The sequence below is a fragment of the Argiope bruennichi genome, chromosome 5 (genome assembly GCF_947563725.1).
Source record: "Argiope bruennichi chromosome 5, qqArgBrue1.1, whole genome shotgun sequence".
NCBI classification, from domain to species: Eukaryota; Metazoa; Arthropoda; class Arachnida; order Araneae; family Araneidae; genus Argiope; species Argiope bruennichi.
The window spans coordinates 113,630,947-113,647,758 of NC_079155.1; the positions used below are offsets into that span (position 1 = coordinate 113,630,947).

The 16,812-nt window shown below is 30.0% G+C and overlaps 1 protein-coding gene across 1 annotated transcript in view; it reads right to left on the minus strand.

Annotated features, from left to right (window-relative positions):
* Nucleotides 1-10,601: 10,601 nt before the first annotated feature.
* Nucleotides 10,602-16,812, minus strand: part of LOC129968350 (nose resistant to fluoxetine protein 6-like) — a 29,541-nt gene continuing 23,330 nt past the window's right edge. Inside the window, exons 11-13 of the mRNA XM_056082208.1 lie at nt 16,614-16,788; nt 14,408-14,550; nt 10,602-10,859 (exon numbers count right to left, since the gene is read on the minus strand). Coding sequence (XP_055938183.1) covers nt 10,728-10,859; nt 14,408-14,550; nt 16,614-16,788 — 450 coding nt within the window. The 3' untranslated portion in view covers nt 10,602-10,727. The remainder of the gene's footprint in view (nt 10,860-14,407; nt 14,551-16,613; nt 16,789-16,812) is intronic.

Here is a 16,812-nt window from a genome sequence, read left to right on the forward strand (position 1 = left end):
CAATAATTACGAAATATTAATTTTTGACGTGAATTCAGCATTTTTACTGAATGCATTGTGGGAACCTTGGCGAGTTATTTGGCGATTAATCCTTGCTAGGTGGTAAATAGCATCCGAAAATCGAATTTATGTTTTTGACGCGTTTTCCCAAACCGATTCAAACAAATATTTGACACAAAATTACACTTGTAGTTACAATAGTTACAAAACCCCATACCAATTTTTATGCATTTAAGTCTCTCAGTTTTTTATTTATCGCGATACATACTTCTGAAAATATAGACCGACAGACAATCAACCCATTGTCGGATTTGGCTCAAAATTTGGCAGATGTCTACGCTATAGATTTTAAATCTGTGTACCTAATCTTATCCATCTAACTCTCTTCATTTAGTAATTATCGTTTTAACTTATATTCGAACAGTCGGAAGATGAAATTTTCTAAACAAATTTGACAGAAATCTACAAGTTTGGTGTAAATATCGTCTAACTCAAAGAGATTTTGAGTTATAATTGTCGCAGACATTTTCCAAAAAAACATGTTTTTTTAACTCAAGGAGGACTAAAATTTGGAGATTCGTCAAAATCTTGAATTGGATTTTTTGATGATTACAGTAAAGATGAATGATGCTGTATGAGTGTGTGGTGAATGTACCCGAGCAATTGTTTTGGTATCGTGTTCATGTTACTGTACTGCAAACCACAACGTCCCAGTTCTATCCTCGCGCATCTCAATCCGCTTCATTGGTGACCTCGGACAATGAACCTTCAACCTTCGTATAGCTGTTGTGGCGCCATCTACCCGCAACCAAAGTCGTCAGACTTACTTGAAGCTTCAACACAAAAAGGTAGCAGCAACCCAAAGCCGTCAGACTCACTTGGCGCATCAGCAGCCACAAAACGCTCCCCATGATGCTTGGCGCTACTCAACTGGGCACAGGGCCATTAAGACAACAGCTAAAAATACATCACCTCTTAACAGCCATATCGTTCTTCTCACCTCCGACTCACTGGAGGGAGAGTCTGTGGTGAATAGCATATAATCCAGTTAACAGCTCTTCTACCCGAACAATTGCTTTGATATCGTGTTCATGTTACTGTACTGCAAACCACAAGGTCCCAGGTTCTATCCTCGCGCATCTCAATCCGCTTCAAGTGGCATTTCCTGTCATACTTTAAAAAATGGACTAAACATAACACCAGATTTTCGGGACAAATTCCCTTTTTTTTTTTTTTTTAACTATGACATTTTTCTTTCTCGAACTTCATGTCATTTATCTGCTTTAAGCAATCATGTGTGAATTAAAATAAGGTTTGTTAACTAAAATATTAGATTTTCTCCTTTTATTAAATGAACTTAGTTTTCATTTCATAGTTAAACTTTTATAAGAGATTTTTAGTTAAAGTTCTTACAGTTTTTATAAGTAAAACTGAAAAATAAACATGAGAATCATTAAAATTTAAACATCAGCGCCAGCGATGACTTTATTTCAATACCTAACTTTAAAGCCATTTTTAATGAGGAATCAAACTGAAAGTTTTAAAAATCTCAAATTTTCGATCATGTGAAAACAGTTTGCTTTTAATCATGCGATATTTTTATTTTTTAGATTTAATCGAATCGTTTAGTATTCATAGGAAGAAGTTCAATAATAGAAAGAAAATTTGTAAACGTTTTAAAACATTTAAGAAGATAAATTTTCACTTGTCAGAGCTTCAAAACACTTTCCGGAAAACAAACTACTTCATAGAGATAACATTACTTTAATTGGATTAAAAAGGATAAGAAGCTATCTTATTTGACATCAAAAAGGGAGAAAAAAATAAAAGTAAACCAGTAAAAATTACAGAAACTTTTCGAAATTAAAAGCTGAATGAATTCCTTCTCCAACTTTCTTTCAAATTAACCGACTTGAAAACTAAATCCACTTATATTCTTGCACCATCAAGAACTGTCAACTTACACCGAACAAATCAACTCGCTTCAAAGAAAAATGGCATAGCACAAAGCATGAAGGAGGAATGAAAAAAAATCATTTTAAATACTTTCTAATTAATATTCCTTGTTCTGAGATTTTACTGTTAAATTAAGTATCAGAATTCAAGTATGGGTTGGTTCCAAATTCAAGATTAAACTGTCGTTTTTCTTTTTAGAGGGAGCCACAGACATGTTGTTAATCATTCTGTTCTTTATTCCAATGACTACGGATATTCTTTAAAGAAATAATTATTCGTTAGAAGTAATTAGAATACATCTTCCAAGTTCCTTGGGATATAAGAAAAATGGAAGAAAATTAATGGAATTTTTTTCCCTGTATATTGAAGTAACAAATAATGCCATATTGTTAGGCATAATCAAATTTATGAAATTCATATCAATTATCATTCAGTCAACCAATTTAAATTATTATTTTCTAATAGAAGTATTTCCAATTAAAGTGGCATAAATTTATTTATTATATTTCAAAACGGTGGTGTAAAATTTTATTGAAAAAATAATATTATTCTATTTTAGTTGTCCATTTCAAGAATAATTTTAATATTTAGATATATTTACCAACTAGTCGCCTCTGGAAATCAGCTGGCACATTGAGGATTTTGGTTATATTCATTTCCAATTTGATCACTTAAATACAACTTCATATCCATTACCAAATTGTCAGACATTAAAATTGTGTTATTTTAATTGTCTAACGTATGTCTTGTTTATTATATACACGAATCTCTTTAATAAAGATTTTCCCCATGACATCATATCACTTTTAAATCATAAATGTGCGATTCAACTGTCATTTAAATTTCGAGATATTGTAACTTCATTTTTTTTAATTCGTTTTATTATCTATAGAGATATTAAATAAAAAATTTCTTAACTGTAACAATGGGAAAAATCATTGTTGGAAAAAAATTCTGAATAAATTGCACGAATATTACATTAGTGTCATTGAAAAATAATTTTTGAGTTTTTAAGAACATGTAAAAATTATTTTTGTCTGTAATATTTACAGAAACTATGGTGGGAAAACGTCAAGATTTTTTAAAATTAAAAAAAAAAAATCTCTCCGAGAATGACATTTCCTACTTCCATGATATATATGTGCCAAATTTGGAAGTTGCAGATCAAATGGCTACCAATAGACACACATATTCGCTTTTATTATTGGAAGTGATAGAGATAGGTTGGCATGTCATTTTACAATTAACCTCCTTTTCGCACCGTTTACGCATTCTATCATATTATTATATAATTTGCCTCCTCATGCACTTCAAAGCTAATATTGAAGATAAATTTTAATTCTTGCGTATGAGATCATTCTCATCAGTCTTAACCCAACTGACTTCCAATTTGTTGATTACAATAGAGATATCATTAGATGGATGCCGTTGTGCTATCGAAAACTAATTGGCCTTTATGAAATCCGAATTCCTCATTGAAATTGTACGGAACGGTATGTGATTTGCTCAACAAAGCTCAGCCAATTGTAATTCAATCCGTTACACAACTGACTATTTTTGATTCCAAAAGCAGTTTTAGAGTAATGCGGTATAAATAATTTGATGTAGCGTTTGATATAGCTCAAAAAGGGCATTTCGAGTGAGGCATTCAAAAAGGGCATTTTGAGTCCAGTTGTTCGTTTACAAAATGTATTTCTACTGCTTCATTGAAATCATCTACATTCAAGAAGTTGAAATCTGTTTTTTCTGTATTGTTATGAATAAATAATACTGCTTTATTGAAATATTAGAATCATTGATGAAAATAATTACAGAAATAAATGCTGAATGGAATGTCATTCATTCCTCACTTTGGTAATTATTTGGCGACTAGGTGACTAATTTGCAATAGAATTAAAAACTCTGAAAATACAAGAACTATGGTGATTTCTCTATTATGATCCAAGATATGTAGATCCTTCTAGAAAGTTCCATCCCCTACTGGAAAGCTACGAAAGGAGAAGCATTTAGAAGAGGAATCAGTTATTTCTTTAGAATGTTGATTGCAGAGCAAGCAGACTAGTTGCATTTTCAGCATATTGCTGCATTCTACTTGCCAATGTTTTGAGTTACTACAAATTCTACTCTTAATAAAAGCATCAGATGTCTATTTTTCTAGGTTTATTTTTAAAAAAATAAAACACCGTTTTCCAATATCAGACGTGTTATGCATCTTTCACTGTACAACACAACCCCTACTACTGCAATACATGCATTTTTTTTTTTTTTTAATTTCATCTCTATAAGTGATACCGTGATGGAAGAAAATTAGAAACATTTTCTTTACGACAGATTTTCATACTCCCGGCTTTGTGAATCAAACTCCATTCTAAGATTTAAAAAAAAAAAAAAAAAAAAAAAAAAAACAGAAACTGGGGAACGTCATCAAGACGGTCAGACGGGCTCGTTTTAATCTCTGGTAATCGAAAGAAACCGTGGGTTCGAATCCCTCTCCTAGCAACTATTGCGATATCTATATTTTTTTTAATCTCAGCTTTATAAGTAATATTGTCAAGGAGGAGAATTTTCTTTACGTCCGATTTTTTTTCTAGTGAAAATGGTCTGTAAAAAAGTTGCCAAACTCCAAAGCTACACAAAATTTCATAAACAAGATTTTGATGAGAGTCTAAAACCGAAAATTTTCATTCTATATATATTTAAATGTATTCAATATATAAAACATATGTATTCAATGTATAAAAGTCAATCTCTTTTTAATGATACTTTGTTTACTTCCACCGCCATTTTTTTTTTCAATATCCGGTAATTAATTCGAACAATATTTCGAAAAAAATGAAATGCTTAATAATATATTTAGATATTTAAAAAAAGACACATTTTTTCATTAGATTATGCAATGGAAGTCGTTTATTCCATGAGATTATCAGCGAAATAACATTAAATCATTTGATGCGGCATAATTGCAGGTATCATCCACCATCTCGCTGTGTTGTGAGATCATATTCTTTTTTCTTTTCTTTTTTTTTTACTCTCACAAAATGCACAACGGGTTTCAAAATTTATTTGATTACTTGGATTGAATTGGAGATTATTTTATAAAAATAAATTCATTTCGTTTTGTACAATTTCAAAAATATTCTTTAAAATGTTGCCCATTTGTTTTCTAAATCAAGGAAATGAATCACTATCAACACTAGCTTTCACAACTCGATTTCTACAAAGTCGATCGTATCTGCTCTTTCTTGAATACTATCTGAATGCATTCTGAAAACTAATATGCTCTCTTATTTTCTTTATTTTTTTTATTATTATGAGTTATAAAAATTCCGCTTGTGTCTCATAACCAGATTTCCTGCATGCCACAAGTATTTTTTTTTTTTCTTTTCGATCCAATATTTAGCTCTTTTTAAAAAATGTTTATAGAATATACTTTTGATTATATTTACTCCACAGTGTGAGATCTCTCTACTGGGAATGTGTGAGCGCGTGTTACTTCTTGCTTTATGTATGAACGTTAATAATGCTTTAACTGCAGAAGTCTTTTTTTTTTCTTTCTTATACTATAGCATCTAGAAAAAACCAAAACCTCATTTGCTTCATAATTATTTTACGGTTGATTTGGAATTATGTATATGCATATCGTTTCTTTTATTTAACTAAAAAATTTTATAACAGTGTCTGAAGATCTTAATTGGCAAAATATTTTAACGTAATCTTATCTTTAAACGCATTGAAAGTATTAAGATTTTCTGTTCTGTTCAACCAGAGACTTAATGCTTTAATAACGAGTTTGGAACATTTACTCTAACACTTACTACTTAAAAGAGTTGATTTACAAGCCACAGAAAATAAAAATGGAAAGTACTAGAATCTCCATTAAATTTATTCACTCATCATACTCAAAGCACAAGAAATTAAGAATATAATCACTATAAATGATAAAAATTCTGTGGCTTCTTTCAAAACACTTTTATAATCTCCAACACAATTTCCATAAACACCTTTCTCATCATTAATTTTAAACTCCGCTGTATTAAATTTTATCACGCTTAAATAAACAGGAAACTATTCCACCGACCACAGTGAAACTTTTCTCAACAACATTCCATCATTGCCATTTTGGCTTTCTAGCGGTACTAACGCCCTCTTCCGGGAAGAAACGACACTTTCCCTCGGCAGAACAGATCTGCTTCAAGGTTTCCGAGCCGGTTGGAGTGGAGTACACTGGAAAAAATCCCCGTTAATTGGCAAAGAAAAGTATGTTTACTTTAAACTCTCTGTAAGAATTAAGAAGTAGATCCGATGCCCGCTAATGAGCTCATCTCCTGCAAGCGGGGTGTGCGAAGATCACGCGAAAAAAGAACTTTATTAAAGCAAGTTTCTGCTTCATTAAGTGCCAGTTCATAGACGGACGGAAAATGGCTTTGCTCTGGAAAAATTTCTTGAAGGAGCTTAAGCGAAAGTGGTGAAATCTTCGTCCGCCGGCGTTCTAATTAAACACGATATAAATATTCGGTAACCAGATCTTGTTAAGTAGCTGCGAAGGGCGGAAATTTTGTTGAAGTACGAACATGCACAGTTTGAAAGGGAAGTGATAAATCCTGCTTTCGTAATTCAAATCCCTTCTTCAGTTTTACACAGGATTATGCGGCAGATCATTTCTTTACGCTCGAAACAGTCATTTAGTATTCACTCTTCTATTTGTTGGATTTCCTGCATTTGCAGCCATTTTTGATTTAAAATAAAATTGGAAAGTAGTTTCTGTAACCAAATTTTCTGAACTTTATTCCGAGATGTTTTAAGGACCAAAGAGTCATTCTAGAAGAATAAGTGAGAAAGAAAACTGCACCGGGTAACTTTGAAACTTTAGCCAATCTCCAATAACGGTAAAATACAACAAACTTACTTAAAAGAAATTAATTATAAAAGCATATATCAATGACAATAAGAATGAATAATGCTACAAGTTCCTTAATTTTTAAATTTTTTTTATTCTGAACTGCTATTATGCATGAAAATAAGTTGACATTTTTTTAGTATAGAAAATAATAGAAGAATTTTTTCTTTTCTAGGATCGTTTTTAAATAATAAGTAAATAAATATTCAAATTTAAAAAAAAATCATTTTTTTAAAACTGATTAAAAAGTATAAAATAATTTTTCCGAGTCAAAATTATTTTATACTTTTCTCAAAATTTTGTGTTTTAATGTGTGTGTTTAATCTGTGTGTCTCAAAAATTTGTGTTTTAATATTTTTATAGTCTTAAAACCGCGACATACTAAAAGATTTATTTAAGCAATTATTTTGTACTTTTTAATCTTGGTGAGTGAAATTTTTTCATCGATTACAAACTAACTACCCAATGAGTTTACGACTTATCATGGCGCCATCTGTCAGTAATGAAAATTTCTAATCGGTTGCCAAATTTGAGCAGAACCGAAAAACAAATTAAAGAAAGCGAGTTAATATTACACTACCATCCAATTCAGTTATATGTTCAAAGTTTGAAGTTCCTAATTCGCCTGGAAGTTAGTTGAATATCAATTGAAAAATGTTTACCAAACAAACAGACAGAGAAGAAAGCGAGTTACTGTAAATGGAATCATCCGGAACATTTTATTCAGAAATGTTAAAAATTCGATTCATCCCAATGAATTATTTGATGCAGTACGTATTTTTAAATATAATATTTTGATTCACTTTTAACAATTCCTGTACCAATTTTTAAAATGATTTTCTGTTTCCAATGTAACAAAAATTTAATTTAAATTATTTTGGTGTCAAAACATAAGAAGCGAGTTTCAATTTTAATAAGTATTTTGAAAAATGACAATAAGATACCTGGAGTGATATTCGATTGGCTATTGCATTTTTTAAACAAAAATAATCTCATTAATAGAATTTTTTCAAATATTTTATTGTGTGAGAATATGATGTTATCTTAAGAATGAGATTACTTAATGTCGAAAAAATTGGGCAAATATAAATGTAAAGGCCATGAATTATCGAAGGTATCAACTATGGGAAAATTGACTTCAAATCGAATTCTTAGAAAACATAATATATCAAAAAATATTCTAAATTCTCTGTTATATTCTGAATCCTCATCACACGTTTCTATTTTTAAGCACATTGTAGAAATATTTCTACGGAAAAAATATAGCAAGAAACTTAATCTCTATTTTTCGTAATTTTTGGATCGTTCAATTCATCATTGCATTTCGTGTGCCCAACTATGATTTAACAATCTAACTCTTGGGAATCAAATTTATTTTGCAATACAAAAATATTTCCACATGATAACTTAAAATTTACGATAACAGACTTCATTTTTTCCTTAATATACATATTTTTTTTTAATTTAAATGATGCATTTCATATATTCAAGAGTATTGCAAATAAATAATCTAAAATTGCTGTACACTTCACTTTATCGCCTACGCTGGCGAAATTTTACTTGTAGCAACAAATTAGATGAGCAATAATTTCATGTAAAAACTAAAAAGACAGCAAGCTTATCACTTTAATAATTCAAACTGGCATGTATAACTGTCTAGTTGCTGCTTTTTTTAGAAAACTCTGTAAACGGGGACAAGATTTTCGCATTCCACTCTACTGTTCTCGGAAATTTATTCCCAACTTTTTAGTGGATCCAATGAATATTAAACAAGACGGTAAATTAAAAGGCGCTCACAAAACGACGACGCAGTACAAAACTTATTTGCATAAAGAAAAAAAATTTTAAAATGAGAAAGAAAAATTTTGTGGAAGAAAAGAGAGAAATATATATAGATAAAAAAAAACGAAATGTTTAAAATGTCGGAAAAGTAAATACCTGGGAGGGTTAAGAAGTCGAGTTTTTAATATTTGTATGCATTACCCCTGCAAGTGGAAGGAGAAATATGGAGACGACATTTGAGAGTGCTTAGAAAAGAAAAAAATTCTTTGGTTGCTGTTGCGGTCGGAATAAATTGTCGTCGAGGGTGGGCGCGTATTCCGCCGAGTCGGAGCAATAATATGATTTCCCTTTGCATTGGACGGTCCCGGAGGTTTTAAAAATAAAATTCTCGGTGAATATGAAATTGCATATTTAAGGCGCTGCTTCCACAAAGGAAAGGGAAGGTCGTGGGAGTTAGGGGTGAGGATTTTAACTTTTTTTTAGAAGGGCAAAAAAAAAAGAAAGAAAGAAAGAAAGAATGGAAAGAGCGCATTATTATTTTTTATAAGGAAGACTCATGAATTGGAAAGTGGTTTTGAAGTTTATTGGAGTGGTTCAATGGGTGAAATTCTTCTTCGCTTAAAAGATTCGAATACTAAACGAAGAAAGTACAAATATTTAAGAAATTGACTCATAAAATGCCCAAATAAAAGACTACTCGGAATTAAATGCCATCATTCATGACAATTCACTGAGGTTTTAATTGCATTTATAAATGCATTCTAAGATGTTATCGCTTATGTGTCACTTGAATAGTGTTATGCTGTGGGTAGATGCAAAACAAAAGCATCCAAATCGCATATTTGATTTTCTTGATTATACCATGAAGCACAAAATTCATAAAGGACTTTAAAAATGGAAATACGTGTCTCTCACGTCCTTGCCCGAAGTCCACAATTGAATGCTGGGAAATGAGAGATGATGTTTTTATTAAAGAGGGTGCGATAAAGTTTCGGGGTAACAACTCCAGATGAATAAATTTGATTTCAATTGATTGATATCATAAAAATAATCATAATAATCATAATTTTTGCATTTTATGAATAGGAAAGAGAATACAACTGTGGAACTCGAAAATAATCAATGGCTTATTACATTAGTTTTTTTTTTTAATATCTTTTTTCTTAGGTAAATATTAACACTCGTAATAAGTAATTATCGTTGACAGAAGACTAGCTAAATGCTAATAGTTACTTCTCTGTGAAATATATAAAACCCGAGAGATTTTGCGCGGATTAGAGCATTCATGTATAACAATTGGATTCACACTTGTGTATCTGTGCTATATTGTTTATATTATTTTGAATTTTTAAAAAAAATCTTATATTTATTTAATTTAATGAATTATTTATTGAATATTTTTAACTGAAACTTCGTTAGATTTTACTTTTTGCTTCACATACGCTCTATTCCTATCACTGTAAATTGTGATTTGGCAGAATTTTTTTAAAACATGCATCTTAAGCTTACGCTCATTGAGTTTGTTGCAAAATATTAAACGATAGAGTTTGTATATTTTTCAGTACACAAAAGTCTACGTTTCAATAAAATATCTTGCTTTTAAAAATTTTATTAAAATATAAATAAACATAAAAACATATATCTAAATAAATATATTTAATTATATGCCTTTTACATTTAATCATTAACAGTACATAATTATACATGAAGAACGCTTTATATATTTTGAGATATAATTCTAATTCTTCAGTTTTTGAGAATTAATTCTTGCATTATAAGAGCCTGCTATGCAAGGATAATTTTACAGAAACTGCATGAATATACTTAGATTGAAGCAATGAATCTGAATTCTGCAAAATGGTCAGGTAAGGAAAAAAACCCATGATACTAAAATGAATAATTTTGTAAAAAATGGCTAATTTGTTTAATTATATACTTTAAATTTATCATCATGCAGTTTACATTAAAATATTATTATTATTTTTCAAATATTGTCAGGCAAACTTTCATTTTCATGGTAATAGATAGGTGAATTAAGAGATCTTGTGGATATAACAATGAATCTGAGTATTTATCATCCATTTACAATGTATCAATTTGACCTCTCCTTCTTTTTCTTCTTACTCAACCAATCCAGACAGTTTATGGTAGGAATTTCAAACAGCAGTGATGCTATAAAGGCAGCAACATATCCCCAGAAAAAGGTATAAATATACAGTGATATCTGAAACATATTTGAAAATGAATTCTTCGAAAGGAATTGGAACGTACATTCTTAAAAGAATTTCTTCATCTTCATTCATTAATAAATCTTTTTTAGTTTCTCTTGTACAAAGTATGTACAGAGATCAAGTATTGTACTTGTCAAAATGTGCAAACTCGAGATCTTAACGAATCCACTATTTCATACCTCTCTCCTTGAGTCTGAAAACATGCATTTTTGAATTATTTTTGTGGATACGATAACTCGAATACACTTTCATCTAGATTAATGGAATTTTGTAAATGTCTTAACACCAAATTTGGACATTTTTGTCGAATTCTAGATGAAATCTATGCACAGGAAGTATGTATATATAAATCTGTTAGACTACATTGAACTCCATAATCACTAAACATAAAGAGATAATAAGATAAAATTTGATATACAATTTTAGTATATAAAATAAAGATCTACATCCAGTTTTGAATCAAAGCCATCAACAAGTTGACTATCTGTCAGTCTGTTCATATACATGTATGTCGGTAACTCAAAAATGCAATGACTTAAGTAATTGAATTTTGTATGCTGTCTTATGACTAAAAATTGCAGTTGTGTGTCAAATTTTAGCTTCAGTCGATCGAAAGAGGGAAAATAGCTCCCAAAATGCATATTCTATTTTTTTTTCACTTTACAATTAAACATAAAATACTCAAAAAGCAAATAATAAAGGGGATCTCAAAAAATCTGAGCACTGCCAACATTGATGATCTTGCCCAAGGTCAATGATTTTATTTGAACTGAACTGGAAATATATCGGATAGCTGGAAAAGCCGCCATTTGATTTTTATATATTTTCAAAAATACATGTAAAGAATAAAAATTAATTAATGGTGTAATGCGTCGTTTGTTCGTATACTTCTTGCCAACTCTCTCAGAGCTTTATTATTTCTTCCTTAGGAAACTACGTTTCCTTTTTCCGAAAATTGATCAAGGTGTTGATTTACAGTTCTGTCTAAACTGAGCACTATGCAGCACAAAGGATTTTGAAGAGAAGGGAATATGCGTCATTCTGAAGGGGTAAGATCAAACGAGTGGTGAAAATAGCCATAGAAAGAACCTCACAAACTCCAGTAATTTTGATAAAGGATGGATGAAGTATTAGCTGAAACCATCATTTAACCGATAGTAGAAAAGCGAATGAATTGTTTGTACACTAAACAAGCATCACGTCAGGACCAAGATTATTTTCACAAATATTGCCCCAATCAATAAATTTCTTATCATAAATTATTTGTCACGTTTAAAAAATCTTTTTTTTCGGTTATTTAATGAGAAAATCATGTATGACATGTCTGTACTCATCCACAAATGGACTTGATTTGATTGATTGACAAAATGAGAGGTTGATGATTATTGACAAGATGAGAGAGCAAAAAAAAACCCTTTTGATATAAATTCAAATTTTTATATAATTTCTGCTACTTCTCGTTCCATATAATGTAGATTTGACACAAATAATGTCTTTATGTTATTCTCACCAGATTTCCTGAGCCATTTTAATTGAACTGTGTCTTGAGATCAATATGACTTGTATGAAATTTCCTAAACCATACATAATAATGATGCTTTTAAAACCACTGTCACTGTAAATTTCGCGCAATTTCGAGCATTCTTGACGTGCATTCTTCCTATTACGGAGGTAAAGCAGTAAAATATGGCCAAAATGAAGAGGCTTTTTTTCATCTAATCCTTATTAATAAATCACCGAAATTTCGAAAAAATCGCTCATTTTCTTATTAGAATGAAACTGCATTGACATCTGTTCAGAAGCAGCAGCAATAACATCGATGCACAAAAACATGAATGTTTCGATAATGAATTAGAATGATGTATTATAAATTAAGAAAGGAATTTTCCGCTAGCCTAATAATGAATATCATTCATTTCTTAATTTTTCCTGGCGCGATCAAAGATTTGACAAATTTGTGTTCTTACAATAAACATGATATTTAAAATATGAGAAAATAGGGTAGTGTATATTAAAATAAACAATTTGCATGGTAGAATGGGTGGTATGAAAATAGATAAATAGACGCTAAAGCATTTGGAACTCGTTTCATAGTCTTCAAGCTTCAGCACGGGACTGTTACCGAAAGAAAATAAATGCTATCAATCATCTTGGAAAAAAAGTGAAAACCCAATTTCAAGAGAATATCATGTGGAATAAATGCTATCAGTGCTAACCTTGCAAAATTGTTTCAGTGCATAATCGTTAATCTTAGTGAAAGCCTACGGAAGAATGGAGCGATATTTATGAAGACGGAAATGGTGAATATCCATTTCGTTTTTACGAAATTTCAAAAGGAATGATAGAGAGACAATACCAGCTTGAATTTGGTACGTTACCATCAGTTGTTATGCATGATGTGATCTTTTCTAATTTCCCGATGGAACTCAATCAAGATAGGATTATCTGAACGGCAGTCATAGTATTAACTAGTTTCAAAATACAAGCTCATCAGTTAATTACAAACGCTTGAAACGTGAGCCGTAACCTTGAGATTCCATTCTCCACACAGTATTGTATGATGAATCATGAAATGTACACTTTTACTTGTTCATCTAGTCCAAGTACTGATTATGGAGAATTATTTTCTTTAAATGGACTTCATCCAGTTTGTCTTAGCAGTAATCCCGATTTAGTCTTAAGTGTATTTTTCTTAAATGAATGCACTGTTGCAGCTGAAGATGCATATAACACCATGTAAATATATATGAAGTTAAATAATTCACATGTATATCCCCGACATATCATCAACTATTTTAGGACAAGAATAATTGACATATATTCATTTAGACTGCATCTTTTACTTAAACGCATTTCATAAAAAAACGCTTTACTTTTCTTCCGGCTGTGTAACCAGATCTCGTCAAGGCTTTATCAGCACTCGCTATTTAAGGTAATTGAACACTAGTTTATTTAAGCAGAGATAAACGAAACTGTGAAATGAAATGCCATTGAACAAGGTTTTCTTGTTATTTCGACAATGATAACATAATTTGTCAAAGCTCTTTTCTTTTTCAATAAAGCTACTCAAGAGCCTCGAGGTAAACCTTCCACTAATTCTGAAGATAAACTTGTTGAAGGGCTTTTGGTCTTAGAGAAACGTGATAGTATTATTATACTCCAGGATATTTGTCCATTTCACTTTTCCCATTTCCTCTTCCTTACAAATGCTGATCGCTATTTTGAGAAATTATTGTAATTTTCTCTTGTTAAATTGGAATTTGTAACTTAAATATCATTCTCAGGATTTTTACCAAGCATTCTAGGCTTAATCTTGCACCAGATTGTTTCTTTTATTTGTATATCGCCGCATCTTAAAATATAGATCATCTTTTCTGAAATACTCTTTTCAGTTCACTTCGTTTCAAAATAGAATGAAATGGAGTTTTTAATGAATTTAGCTATGAATATGATAAAAATAATCATAAAAATAGAATATGATAGAACCTTTTTCTAACTAAAAAGGAACCAGAATCAAAAGAAGGCAAAACGTTGTACAAACCCAAAACATGTAACTGAAATCCATCCCACCTTCAGTCTGCTGAATTCGTCTCGTCACTATGAGCATATGAATTAAGTAAACGCTGTAAGACAACCGGGAAAGAGGGAGGAAGCCATTCCAAGACAGACATCTGTTGATTAACTCTGTGGATGAACAAAAGATTCGTTGAATAAATGCCATTAGGATTATGTGGTGAGTAATCAAAATCAAACATTTTTAACATAGTTTTAGATACTCAAATCAGCAGTCGTGTGAAAATAGTAAACCCGATTCGTTATTAAATTCATACTCACAAAATGGAACTAAAATTATATTAGAAAATTATTTCTTCTTTTTCATGAAATATATAGTAAATATTCAAACTTCATTTTTTTGAGAATTTAGAAGGAAGAAGAAACATTAAGAGGAAACATTTAATTTCGTTAAAAAAAATGCAAAATGAATCAAAAAATATTCCTTTTATCTAAAACATTTTCTTAAGTCCAAAATCAATCAAACTAAATTTTAAAAATCAGCACTGTATGACACTGTACTGAATGTATTTGTATCAGTATGGCATGTACCAAGATCAATACATGCTATTTTAGTATACAAATTTATAGATTTATAGTCCTATCGAATTGTACTTTCACATAAAAAATAAATAACAGCAATATTATTAATTTAATATGTTGAAGTGGATATCCCAAACAGGCCTGTAAATTTACACTCTGATATGTTACTGCATAAGAAAGGGAGAGCGGATAGAAATTTAAAATATGTGAATGTGTTTTTTTTTCATTTTAATTAAAAGTATTTATTAGAACAGAATAGTTTAAAATAAAAAAAAATGTAGCTTTTAAATAAACCTTTAGAATCAATTACCGAATAGTGTGATGGTTTAAACAAACCAGGGATAAATTTAAAATAAGTGCAGTAGTTTTAAAAAGAAAATAATTTCACCTCATAACGATTGATTCTTGGAAAAACTACTGATTCTTGAAATGATATGAATTCAAGATTAACAAGTGAGACAAAAAAAAATTTAATAAAAACACTTTTTTTTTCTAAAAATCTATCAGCGAATTCTGACTGATAGAAAAACACTTATATGCACTTTTCAAAAGCTATTTTATTCAATAAAGTTGAATTTCCAATAAATAAACATAATTAATCTGAAACTTTTACCAGTTACCCTTCTACGTAACTTTTAACAAAGTACCTAATGATAACAAAATTGCATAGTTTATTTCATAGATTTTTAATAACTACAACTTTTTCAAATAAATTTCCGAGCTGAGATTACTAGATTTTCATTTGAATATCTTATTTCCGTTATCTTGCCCTTCTTGTCCAATAGCATATACAAATTTAGAAACCTATTTTGGATAGCAATTCAATAACTTAAACCAATAAAATTGATATTATGTATTTTCCCACATTATGTTACTTTTTGTAACAATTTTACACGATCTTAAAGAAATTTAAAATATCCATGCAATAATTTCGTTTTATCCTCTCTCAATAAAACCGAAATAAAAAGTTTCCGTTTCAATTTCGTGAACCTGTTAAAATAGTATGAAAAATTTGCCTTCGGAAAACTCTTCATGAAATAATGCCTTTTTAAGAACACAAAAGAAACTGGAATTTTATTGTTTGACACCAATGCTTTGCTCCAGGAAATTCTACTTGTTTAAATTCTCCTTTAAGTTGGAAATTCAAAGGTTTCGAGGAATGAGCATTAAAAAAGCGAAAACCAATAACTGAAATCTTGCTGATAGAACATCGTTTTTTATATATTCATAAATTTATGCTATTTAAAAAAATTCTGTTCTAAAAATAAAAAAATTATATTAATAAAATTTATTATGATAAAACTTTCTGTTAAAAATCCTCTCATACTTTTTAGAAGAACTACAAGAAAAAATTTGCAAATATTTCAATTGATAACAATAATAAAAATTATCTTTGTTTAATTTTTGAAACCTTGAACAAATAATAATGAAAACTATATCACATCCCCTGCATAAACTAACATAAAAGTGTGGATTAATTTATTTTTTTACAGACACAATTTTTTTCATACCTTAATTGTGGAAAATTTGTTATAGAACCATTAATTATTATAAATATCTTCTAGTAAATGATTAAAAATTTTGAACTTATGTTCAAAAGAAATAAAATCAAAAGAAAAAATGAATTTTCTTAGTTCAAAAATATCACTAACCTGCTTGTCCAGTATAGAGAACATAAATCATCCACGCTAAACTGAGAGAGAAAAACAAATGTTTTGTACCATTATAGAAAGCTGTCTCACTTAGCACTTCTTCTCTTTTATATAGTGAGAAAATACAAATCCACATGAAACAGACAGTTGTGATCCATCCACAATACAACGTCACCTGCAAATAAAGAATTTTCTATGT